Source organism: Lynx rufus, unplaced genomic scaffold (assembly GCF_022079265.1).
Source record: "Lynx rufus isolate CCGP_SWC_20201006 ecotype Redwood Valley unplaced genomic scaffold, mLynRuf1.p SCAF_6, whole genome shotgun sequence".
In the NCBI taxonomy this organism is placed as follows: domain Eukaryota; kingdom Metazoa; phylum Chordata; class Mammalia; order Carnivora; family Felidae; genus Lynx; species Lynx rufus.
The window spans coordinates 106,700,579-106,712,937 of record NW_025814878.1 but is presented as its reverse complement, the minus strand read 5'-3'; the positions used below and the strand labels follow the sequence as shown (position 1 = coordinate 106,712,937).

Genomic DNA, 12,359 nt, shown 5'->3' with positions numbered 1-12,359 from the left:
TAGGTGAGAAATGATGATGGCCCGGTAGAGGTGGTGGCAGGTGACCAGATAAACAATAAGGTTTCCTCAGGGACTCGATATAGGCCATGAGAGAAAGAGGGCAGAGTACAGTGTAGCCCCATTGGCTTGGTTTTTAACTATTTTCTTTTTTCCTAGAAGGACACTAGTTAGAAAAGTTCTAGAAGAAAATTACATGAAACATGTGCTGAATCTGGTAATAGAACTTTCTTAGCATGACCCAATGGCAGAAACCATACAAGAAAGATTGGAAAATCTGATGGTATGAAAAAGTTATAATAGGGGCACCTGGATGGCTCAGTCGGTTAAGCGTCTGACTCTGGATTTCGGCTCAGGTCATGATCTCATGGTTCGTGGAATTGATCCCTGCATTGGGCTCTATGCTGATATCTTGGAGCCTCTCTCTCTCTCTCTCTCTCTCTCTCTCTCTCTCTTTCCCTGCCCCTCCCCTACTCATGAGCACTTGCTCTCGCATTTTCTCTCTCAAAATAAATAAATAAACATTTAAAAAATTATAACATAGGGGCACCTGGGTGGCTCAACCAATTAAGCTTCCGACTCCGTGAGTTCGAGCCCCACATGGGGCTCTGCACTGACAGCTCAGAGCCTGGAGCCTGTTTCAGATTCTGTGTCTCCCTCTCTCTCTATGCCCCTCCCCCTCTTGTGCTCTCTCTATCTCTAAATAGGAAATAAACATTAAAAAGAAGTTATAACATAAAATAAAGTTACAACACAAAGTAAAAGGACAAACTAAGAAAAAAGTCTATATGTGAACATGTAATATCCAAAGCATTGTTACATGTAATATGTAATGTCTTTGAAATCAACTAGAAAGATATAAACATGAATGGAAGAGGGATCTAAGACATCAGTGAGAAATTCACTGGAGAAGAAATACAAATGGACAAAAAGCCAATGTGAAATTGTTCAACATACCTTAGTAATCAAAGAAATGCAAATTAAAACCACAAGGGTACATATTTGTTTTACTACCAGACTGACAGGTTGTGATATCACAGAACAGCCCTTGGAAATTAAAAAATAAAGATGCCAGCAAGAATTAAAATACCCACGAAAGGACTGGAATAGTAAGTTGAGGAAATCTCCCCAAAAGTAGAAGTAAGGGAGAAGGAGAGTGGGAATGGGAGAGGGAATGAGAAAGGCAGAGAAATGGCAGAGAAAAAAGAAGACAGCTGGTCCAAAAGGCTACTATTTGAATAAAAGAAGTTCTAGACTGTGTTGTACACCTGAAACTATATATGATGCTGTATGTTATCTATACTAGTGTTTTTTTAATTAAAAATGTAAAAAGGATACATAGATAGATAGATGATAGATGTAAGTTCTAGAAAGACAAACAGAGAAAACAGAGGAGGAAACCATCCCTCATCAAACTCAGGAAATTTCTAGATTGCAAAGGCCACTCACTGTGCGGAACAAATGGATGGAAGTAGACCTGCTCTGAGTCTCCTTGCTGTGGCACTGGAGGGCGCTGGGAGCAAAGATGAGTATAGCAAAGTGGAAACGATAGATCACTGGTCAGAGTTCTCATGATGGCCTCAGCCTTTTTAACAATGGCGGAAACTAGAAGGTAATAGAGCAAAGCCTTCAGAATTCTGAGGACAAATGATTTCCAACTCAAAATATTAGGTCAGCCAACTTACTAATATCAGGGTGGAAAACGACATTTTTAAGATCTAAATGGTCTCAAAATGTATTTTCCATTTCTTCTTTCTCCGTTGTTGACAGCTGGGTCCCACCAGTACAAAGAAATAAACAGAGGTACTGGAAACAAAAAAATATATAGCACAGGAAAGACAAAGAGAAGCCCCGGGGTCATGAGGGAGAGAGACCCTGAATGATGGCTGTGCACCAGTTGCCGAGGGCAGGGTGTCCACACTGGGGCCACAGAAGGCTGCAGGAATGACATTTTTAAAGTTTTTTTTAAACATTTGTTTGTTTTTTGAGAGACAGAGAGAGACAGTACGAGCAGGGGAAGGACAAAGAGAGAGGGAGACACAGAATCCAAAGCAGGCTCCAGGCTCTGAGCTGTCAGCACAGAGCCCAATGTGGGGCTCGAACTCATGAGACATGAGATCATGGACTGAGCCGAAGTTGGATGCTCAACCAACTGAGCCACCCAGGCGCCCCATGGAATGACCTTTTTTAGAGGAGAATCAGTAGAATACTTGACATGTCAGAATGTCTTGAGAGGAGATTCAGACACGTGGCCAAGAATTGGGGGGCTGAATTATATCATAACATAAAAAAATAAAAATTTTAATAGGCAATTATTTAAATTCCAGTTAAGACAAATTGTCATACAGAAAAGGAAATAGTAATAATGGCTTACTGCATGGGACAAAAGTGCATGAAGAGAAAGACAAATTTTTTTCTTGAGATTGCCTGGAATTCACACTGAACACTTGGACCTCTAGCACCCTGGTAGAACTTCAGTAAAATAACCCCCTCTACCCACAAGGGAATCTGTGCACAGCACACCCCCAGAATATTGTCCCCATTTTGCAACCACGATGAAATTAGATTAAAAATAAGTGATAAAAATATGGCTGAAAGTAGATATTTGAAAAATTAAAACCACATTTCAAAATAACTTGTGGTTGAAATTCACAGAGGAATGGACAGTGGGAGTACTTCCTGAAATGTGAGATTATTCCTTTCAATTCAAGGACCAGACAAGCATCCTCATTCTCCTTTCCTCCAGCCATCTTTGTGCTGAAAAACCAAGACAATGACTTAAGACAAGAAAAACAGAAGGCATAGGGATCAGAAGCAGGTGTTAAAACTCAACATTGTTTGCAGATGATATGATTATCTATGTAGAAATTCAAAAAACATACACAATAAATCATCCAAAATAATAAGAGAAATTATCAAGTCAACCAATATAAGATAGAAATACAAAACTCAATTATGTTTCCATTCACCAGTAATGATTACGAGCGTAAGTTGTGTTTATCTTTAACACAGAATTACAGCAGCTATGTAAGCTTGTCTTTATAGTCTGACTGCCTTCTGATTTATTCCGTATTTTTAACTACAGCTGCCTCATCTTTCATCTCATTTTTTACTTTTTACCTCAGTAAACAGAGGCAAGTCTCCAATCTATGCTTTCAAAGAAAGTTACCCTAGGTTCTTTCATATGAAAACTCTTTGGGTTGTCTTTATAAAATTAGGACAATTTAATGAGGCATAAAATTACTGGCTCACAATATTTTCCCCTCTTCTCAAGAAAGGATAATTTGTTGTCTTCCAGCATTTAGTGCAGTGGCAGAAAACTCAGAAACCAAGATTGCTATTAAGTCCTTTAGAAGTAACCCTTTCTTCCCCTCCCCACGTTAATGCTCATAGATTTTTCTTAGTTATCATAGAAAAAAATTTTTGCTAGATATGCCTAGAAGAATATGGTTGGCACTACTAGTATTCAGCAGTATTCAGTTTACTTTTATTTCTAGACACTTGGGAGGATCATATTTCTCAGCCTCCGTGGAATTGGACAAGGCGATATTGCTTGGTTTACTCAAAGAAATGTAGATGAAATGCACTTCCAGATGAGAGTGCAGAACTGCTGATCTTTCTGGCAGTTTTCCCCTGCTGTTGAAGCACTTGTTGACTTGGCAGGATGGTACGATTGAAGCAGCCTGGAACACAGAGCTAACCTTGGAGGATAATACCTTGATCGTGTGCCTAGACCTTCAGGAGACATTGCACAGGAGAGAAATAATCTTTGGCATTGGGAAGCCACTAAAAGTTAAGAGTTGTTTTTTTTGCTCCAGCATGAAGGAGGCTATCCTAACCATAAGATACAGATCTCTTTTCATTGATTTTTCCTTTTGATCAGTACATGCGGTTTGTTTGCTTCACTTCAAATTTCTTTTACAACATCTTAGGTGATTTTGTCCAAGTATAAGCTAATGTTAGTCTTCTGAGCACTTTTAAGATAGGCTAAGCTAAGCTATGATATTCTGTAGATTAGGTGTATTAAATTCATTTTTTACTTACAATGTGTTTATGGGAGCATAATCCCACCGTAAGTCAAGGAATATCTGTATTTTATATCATGATGACTTAACCAAAGAAGCAACTGTGATTCAAGAATATTGGCAGCTAGGCTCATACACTCTCCCCACCCCACGTAGGAATGTTACAGGGATTCATTTTTAAAGGGGAATGGCCAGCTCATGAGAAAAGTACTACAGATACTGAGAGTGGGGTGTCCTTCAAAAAGAAAAGCGGTTTAGCCTGATTAATCTAGATCAGTGGTTCCCACTGGGGGTGATTTTGCCTTCCAACGGGAAATTTGTCTATGTTTAGCGAAATTTGGTTGTCATAACTGAGGGGGTGGGTGCTACTTGCATCTAGTGGGTAGAAGCCAGGGGTGCTCCTAAACATCTACAAAGCATAGGACAGCCTCCGGAGCAAAGAATTATCTGGCCCAAAATGTCAATAGTGCCAAAGCTGAGAAACTCTGCAGCAACATTCAGCAACCCACATATGCAAATTCCCTATCACTTTTATGCTGCAGTCTTTCTTCTCTAACTTTTCATCTTTAAAAATTTACAAATATACATCAAAATATAAATAATAATGAATATGTGTAACAATACATCTTAAGAAAGCCTCTAATATATAGCACAAAAACTTTAACATATATAAAGGAACATGAGGAAAATAAATAATGCAGGGACCTGAATTAAGCAATTTGAAAGCCTTATACATCATATCTTTAGGAAGAAAAGAGAAGGCATCCATGAAACTAGGACAGAATACTAGACAAAGAGGCTCTTCTGAGAATAAAAATAGTACCTTTTGCAGTTAAACATACAATGACAATAAGATAATTCAATAGAATAATTGGAAGATAACACTGGCAAAATGTTTGGGGAAGAATAAAGCAAAAAGAGGTGAAAATTAACAGAGAAAATATGAGAAATATGAACCACCAACCCAAGAAACCAAATAAATGAAGAGACATCCTATATTCACGGATTGGAAGACTCAACCCTGTTAAGGTGCCCATTGTTCTAGAAGTTCAACATAATGCCCCATAAAGAATTTTCTTGTAGAAATTGATAAGATGATTCTAAAAGGTTATGGAAAAGCAAAGGACTTAGAAAAACCAGCAAGAAGTGGTGGAAAAAGAACTTGGAGGACTTGCACTAGCTGATTTTAAGACTTACTATAAAGCCATAGTAATTAAAAGAGTGTCGTATTAGCTAAAAGATAAATATATCTATGGAAAAGAATTGAGATTTCAGACACAGATCTATTTTGTGTATTTAACTGATCTTTATAAAGGCATCAAAGCAACTCAATGGAGGAGGAAAATCTGAAACAACTGGATATCCAAATGAAAATAAGTGAACATCAACACACAAAAATTAACTAGATGTTGATTTTAGATGTAAACATAAAAGCTAAAGCTCTAAAGCTTCTAGAAGAAAAACATTTTAAAATGCTGCTATAACATTTGGGGTGGCCAAAGATTCTTAGGACTTAGAAAACATTAAAGAAAGAAATTGGACTTTATCAAAATTAAAATTGTTTGTTCCTCCAGAGACACTATTAAGAAAATGAACAGGCCAGTCACAGGCCAAGATAAAATATGTGCAATTCAAAGATTGGAAAAAAGATTTATATCCAGAATATCTAAAGGATTCCTAGAACCCAATACTAGAAAGAAAAAGATCCAACGAAAAATGGGCAAAAGCTGGAACAGGAACTTCCTAAGAGAGGATATGGTAGTGGCTAGTAAGCACAGGAAAAATGCTCATCATCATTACTCATCAGGGAAATGCAAAGAGAAACTACAGTGAGATTTCTCTATGCATCTACCAGAATAGCCAAAATGAAAAACACTGTCAATACCAAAAGTTGACAAGGATGTAAAGGAACCAGAAACTCTCATGTATTGTTTGGTTGGAGGATGAGAGAGTATGAAAATAGTACAATAACTTGGAAATTTGCCCAGCAGTTTCTCATAAAGTTAAACATATTCTTACTCTACAACCCAGCAATTCCATCTCCATGGTATTTAACCAAAGGGGAGAAAATGCATGTGATGAGCTGAACTGAATACCTCCAGATTCATGTGTTTAAGTTCTAACCCCTTGTACTTCAGAGTGTGACTGTATTTGGAGTTAGGGTATTTAGAGAGTTAAGCCAAGATGAGGTCAGTAGATTAGGGTGGACCAAAATTTAACAAAACTTGTGTCTTTATGAGAAGAGAGGAGGACACAGATAAGTACAGAGGAATAACCACGTGAAGACACAGGGAGAAGACTGTCATCTACAAGCCAAGGAGAGAGTCCTCAAGACACCAGTCCTGTTCATACCTTGACCTCAGACCCCTAGCTTCCAGAACTGGGAGAGAATAAATTTCTGTCACGTAAGCCATCCAGTCTGTGGCATTTCATTCTGGCAGCCCTGGGAAACTGTTACAATGTATGCCCATACAAAGACTTGTTTGAGAATGATCACAGCAACGTGATTCATTTTAGCCACATCACTCAAATGTCAACAGCTAAAGGGATAAACAAATGAGGTATATTCATATGGTGGAATATGACTTAGGAACATAAAGGAATGAATGCATGTAGCAACAGAGACGAAACTCAGAAACACTGTGGTGAATGCAAATGCCACACAAAAGATCATGTACTCTATTATTGTGCTTCTAAGAAGTTCTAGAAGAGACAAAGGTAATAATCTATGTGGAAGAAATCAGAGTAATGTGGCTGCCTCTGGCAGTGAATCTGTTCTATATATTGATATGGGAGTGGGTTCTGTGCATTTACCAAAGCTCATCAAATTATACATTTCAGATCTGTGTGTTTCACTGTATGTAAAATAGTAATTAAAAATGTCAACCTCAATAAAATCGTAAACAAAAACAATGAAAAGGAAAAGGAAAGAGAGACTTGGAGGATATGTCCATAAAGCCTAACATTTGTGTAATAGAAATTTCACAGAAAGAGAAAAAAAAACAGAAAATGGAAGAAAGATTATAAAAGAATTAAAGAAAATACACCTCAGAATTAAGGATATGATTTTCCAGACTGAAGAGGCCCACTGGGCACTCAGCACAATAAATGGCAAAAAAAAAAAAATCCACATCAATACACATCAGCATGGAATTTCAGAGCACTGGAGGAGAATGGGGGAGGGAGGACAATCCTAAAAGCCCCAAGAGCAAGAGAAAAAAACCAAAACTCATCATCAGTGGATTGGAAATATAAATGGCATCAGGCTTCTCAAAAGTAAGGGAAGATGTTGGAAGGAATGTTCCAATAAAAAGGATAAACTCAGAAAGAGAAAGGAAATTCAGGAGAAAGCACGTCCAACACCAAGTGGAAGCCAAGGGCATGCCCAAGAAGATGGCGAGGAGAAATCACAGAAGGTTGTGCATCGGGCTTACAGGGAAACCAGCACAGCAGGAAGATGCCTGGCAGGTCTGGGGTGTCTCAAGGGAATGATCCAATGGATGACTTCATGTGTTTGAAACTCCGAAATGAATTTTACACTTTTGATAGAGAGTTTAGAAATTAATCCATGGTGAATATGCAGAAAATAAAATAAATGAAAATAAGGTAAGTTGGGGTATAATCAAAAATTATACTGAAAAGGCGCCTGGATAGTGCAGTCGGTTAAGTGTCCGACTTCAGCTCAGGTCATGATCTCACCGTTCATGGGGTCGAGCCCCGTGTTGGGCTCTGCGCTGACCGTGCAGAGCCTGCTTGGGATTCTCTCTCCTCTCTCTGACCCTCCCAATGCATGCTCTTTCTCTCTCTCTCTGTCTCTCTTTCTCAAAATAAATAAGTTAGTAGATAATATCAAAACCTGGAAAATGGGCAAATAACAGTATAAGATTTGTTTCTTATCTTCCACAAGCAGAGACGTAAATATCAGAATAAACAGATAAGAGATGTTCCTTCAGAGGAATGGGACCTGGGCGCACAGGGGTACAGTGTGAGACTGCTTTGGATTTTCAAGTCTTGTACAATTATTTGCCTTTTCATTTTTTTATTTACTTTTTTTACTCAAGTATAGTTGGCATACTTTTTAAAACCGACATCTAGGGGACATACCATTATTTTCCTTTTTAAACAACAGCAATCATGACACATGTCAAATTACTTAGAAAAGTGTTTAAAACTGTTTCTTCACAAGCAGGTGCCTCTTTTTTTTTTTTTATTGTTCATAGCAGCTTTATTCACAACAGCCCCAAATGCAAAAGAACCCAAATGTCCATGAACAGTGGAATGGATGAATAAATTACTCGTTCTGCCTTTTAATTCATTGCCATACTGCCCCTCCAGGAAGACGCTATCAATTATGTCCTTCCCTTTTCCCTACACATCTCCAGCCCGGAATATGATCATATTTATTTTAATCTTCTTTGAACTAACAGGCAAAGCATGGGGTCTTGCTTCATTTCTCATTTCTTTGATTATCAGCCATTTTGGACACATGTTCATACATATATATCATTCATTCGTTCCTTATTCTGTAATGAATGATGTGTTCGTAGCCTTAGCCCTTTTAAAATGGAAACATTTGCCTGATTCTTACTTATTTAAGAGAAAGAAGATGTTCGGGCACTAAAGCTATTGACCCTTTCATCTGACATATAGGATGGAAACACTTTTCATTCACGGTTGTATACTTTTAAAATTTGCGTCATTTTTGGAAATAGCAAATATTACATTTGTATGCGGTATGAACGAAGGATATTTCCCATATCGGGAAGAACAGGAACCAAAGTTGACTGCAGTGGGCATTGGTGACCGGGAGACCAGCTGAACCATGAGCTGGCAGAGAAACAGGTAACCCAGGAGAGGAGGGAGAGGCACAGGTTAGGGGGAGGGTGCCTACCAGTTGGGTTTGGTCCACTGGGTGGGAGAGGGGCAGCCTGGATGCCCAGGAAGAGTCTCACAGGTGGTGGGTTCTTGCTTTGTGGACATGGCGTTGGAGAAGGCAATGTGGGGGTCCTCAGCTCTGGGGTGAGAGGTGCCGCCACACTGGCAGATTCAGGTGCTGGGAGGTGTCTTCCGGAAACACAGGAGTGGCCTTTTCTTGGAGGCCCCAGGTCTCAGTGGTCATGGAGGATCAGGAGGAGGTGGGGGGACTGTAGGCTCAGTGGGGAGTGCTCAAGGGCCCTGGGGTCTTGGTGGGGCCAGGGGCAGCCACTTCTGCTACTCCCACAATGCCGGCGGAGACCTGAGAAGCAGGGAAGGGGGTTCAGAAACACACTCACCGTCTATTCCGTGCCTCCTTTGTCTGTCTCTGGCCCCACCCCCTGTCCATTCCTGAAGTCTCCCCTTGTCACCAGGCCCTCATCTTCTCCCTGCCCACGCTTTCCCCTTCAGGACAGAATGATACAAAGTCCTGGGGTGGGAGTTCTAGAGCATGAGTTAAGGGCTCAAGGGTTAGAACGACCCTTAGAAGGGACTTCGGGGTGTGTAGGTCTTGTCTCTGACGGAGGTGATGTCTGATGGAGGTGATGGATACCTGTGTGTGTGTGTGTGTGTGTGTGTGTGTGTGCGTGTGCGTGTGTCTGGTACATCAGCGTGGTTAGGGGAGGATGCCTGAGACCAGCCTCAAAACTGGGCAACCCAGCTGCTGTGGGTAGACATGACCCCAAGGGCATGAGTTTGAATGTCAGAGAAGACGGTGGCTTATAACAACCAAATGAGTTCACAGAGACAGACGAGGTGAAAGAAACATTTAAATTGATATAAGTTACAATTGATAACAATGCCACCTGTGTGACTCCTGGCTACTTCTGTCCTACAGCACCTCTCTCCCAGGAGACAAGCTTTCCCCTGCCCCACTGGCCCCACTCACCTGGGCTCTGTAGGTCAGAAACAGGAGGAGGGCTGTCAAAGCCATGATCTTGGTCACGAGGAGTCCACACAACAGCACCACAAAAGTGCTGTCAGGCAGGCTGTGGGAGAAGGGAGAAGGAGGAGGGGAGGATCCAGGCTGGGGAGAGCAGCCCCTGAACTCAGCATGGGGCTGGAGCCTGTTTATGGGCCAGACCCACCCCCAGCTCACTGGGGTGAGCCACAGGGACTGCCTGGAACAGAATCCTGAGAACGCAGGAACCTTGGGTGCAGGGAGAGGTTAGCCAGGAAATAAGCAATGATCAAAGTTCTCATTTCTCTGGGTGATGCTATCAAGGCATGCCACATCTCCAATGAACAGGGAGAAGGCCATTGGTCCTGAAGGAAAAGCAGAGGGAGAGAGTGCCGCAACTATAACCGGCACCCAGAGGTGCCCATGGAGAATCTCTAAGCCCCAAAGGAGCACTGGACCAGGAGACAGAAGGCCTGGATCTTAGTTCTGCTTTGGGCCTGAAGTAGCTGAGTAACTCTGGACAGGCCTCATTCTTCTTGCCTGTGAATCAGCACTAATGGAAGATGTTGCATTCTGATATGTAGCTATTTCTGCTCCATCATGGGGGAAGTTTAGAGTCATTCCTTCACCCTTGGGGTGAGACCTGAGACCTTGGGACCCCTTTCAGACGTCTAGGTCCCCCTGGTCTCCTGAATCAGAGCCCGTACGAGTCACCAGCTTCCCAGCCCCCTCCCTTCAGGTGGGACCCCAGATCTACCAGTCCTCAGAGCCATTGATGAAGGTTGAAATGGTTGTCACTAGAAAAGTAAGTGTGATTGATGACCACAGAGAAGGCAGCGGCAGCCTGGAGTCCCGAGAGGGAGAGGGGTCAGCCCCCAAAGCCTGAGAGGAAGAGGGGGAGGGGCCAGAGCCAGCCCCCAGGGTCCCTCAGGCCAGGGCTGACTGGGGTCCAAGCTAGGGAGCTTCCCAGAGCTAGTAGAAAGAGACAAGCAGGGGCTAGGGGAGGCCTGGGCTGAGAGAGAAACCTAATACTGGGTCCCCAAACCCCCAAGAGCAGGGAGAGTCAGGAGCCCTCCTGTGGAAAAGGCACAAGCCACTTGTCCCAAAGGCATGGCCCTTTCACCATCAGAGTCTCAAGACACTTCTGGTCTGAACCAAGGTCCTGAGCAACAGCGTGTCTGGCCTGGGAGAGACCTAGGCCACAGGACCCCACACAGACACCCCGTGCCTATACAGGGTGGCCAGTTCTGGGGGTCGGTGGCTGAGGTTGGGTCTGAGCCATTGTGTGGACAAGGGCTCTGTGCCCAGTGGGCCCCAAATTATCTTATACCTGCTGAGACAGGACACCCAAGGATGGAGGCAATGGCCTGAATATGGGGACTAGGGACTTAACTGCCCGTAGTCAGTATGGAAGGGAGCAGGGAGCTGGTGGGATCTGGGGAAGGAAGTGAGGGAAGGAGGTGAGCGGTTTCATTTCCCCCACCAGACACCCCAGGCAGGCCCCTCCCCTCTCTGCAAAAAGCTCACTTGAAGTCACCACCAGGCTGATGTTTTTGAGGATAGTGATGCTTTTCATAGGACCTCTGTCTATTCCACACCAGTACGCTCCTGAACTTTTCTTCGTGATCTCTGTTACGATGACACGGAAGAAGCCAGCAGCAGGGTTGTCCCAGATGAAATGTGGAGGGCTTTGGGCCATTACCTGGGGACTGGTGCTGGTGACTAACTTCAAGCAATAACCGGGTTTCGACCAGGTTTTGTTCTGATGCTCACCTAGCAGGGGGGCGGATGGGCATTTCACAGAGAGTACCTGGTCCTGTATGGCCCACACCAACTCATCCTTCTGGCTCTGCACCCAGGAGCCTAGGAAACAAGTCCTCAGGTGAGGCTAGGGAATGGGACACAGCCACACTCAGAGCAAGAGCCCAGATGGCCCTCCAGCCCCAGCACCACGCTGCCACCCTGTCCCGCCATCCCACAGTCCACTGCACACCTCTCCTCACCAACCTCCCTTCCTCCCTCCCTCCCTCCCTCTCTCATCCTGTCCCCCTGGAGCCACCTCCTCCCCCTGTCCCTTACCTGAGGCCAGCAGCAGCAGGACCAGCCGCAGGTGTAGGGCCTCCCAGGTCATATCACCCTCTCCCTGTGCTAGGGTGTATGGAAGAAGGGGTGTGCAGGGTGGCTACGGGATGGAGAGACCCAGGAGCCAGGTCTGACCGTGCCCAGATGTCCCAGCACATTGAATACAAGATTGAGAAAGGAAAGGTCTTGATTGGGTAAGTATGAGGCCTGCAGGGCGGGTTCTGTGGGCAGTGAGAAGGTGGGGGCCTCGTGGGGGAACCTCCAGCCGCTGAGGGAGGGGGGATCCCTGCTTCAGCCTCGCTCAGCTCAGCCGGATGGCTGTTGCTGGCTCCCCCTGCCCACCCCACACCCCACCTAGCACTTACAGGGGAAGCTAGGTA

The 12,359-nt window shown here is 43.5% G+C and overlaps 1 protein-coding gene across 4 annotated transcripts; it reads right to left on the bottom strand.

The window, feature by feature from the left end:
* Positions 1-2,281: 2,281 nt before the first annotated feature.
* LOC124528635 (trem-like transcript 4 protein) lies at positions 2,282-12,134 on the bottom strand. 4 transcript variants are annotated; one of them, XR_006966202.1, is made up of 5 exons: positions 11,977-12,134; positions 11,425-11,760; positions 9,886-9,985; positions 8,914-9,258; positions 2,282-2,754 (listed from the first exon to the last, which is right to left on the bottom strand). XR_006966202.1 is itself a non-coding variant. In XM_047102349.1 (4 exons), the coding sequence occupies exons 1-4, from the start codon at positions 12,026-12,028 to the stop codon at positions 9,234-9,236; spliced, it is 420 nt and encodes a 139-aa protein (XP_046958305.1). In that variant the 5' UTR covers positions 12,029-12,134; the 3' UTR covers positions 8,045-9,233. The 4 variants fall into 4 exon arrangements, 1 of the variants encoding a protein (XP_046958305.1); XR_006966201.1 differs by lacking the exon at positions 2,282-2,754 and having other exon boundaries at positions 8,045-9,258; XR_006966203.1 differs by lacking the exon at positions 2,282-2,754 and having other exon boundaries at positions 8,045-9,258; positions 11,671-11,760.
* Positions 12,135-12,359: the final 225 nt, after the last annotated feature.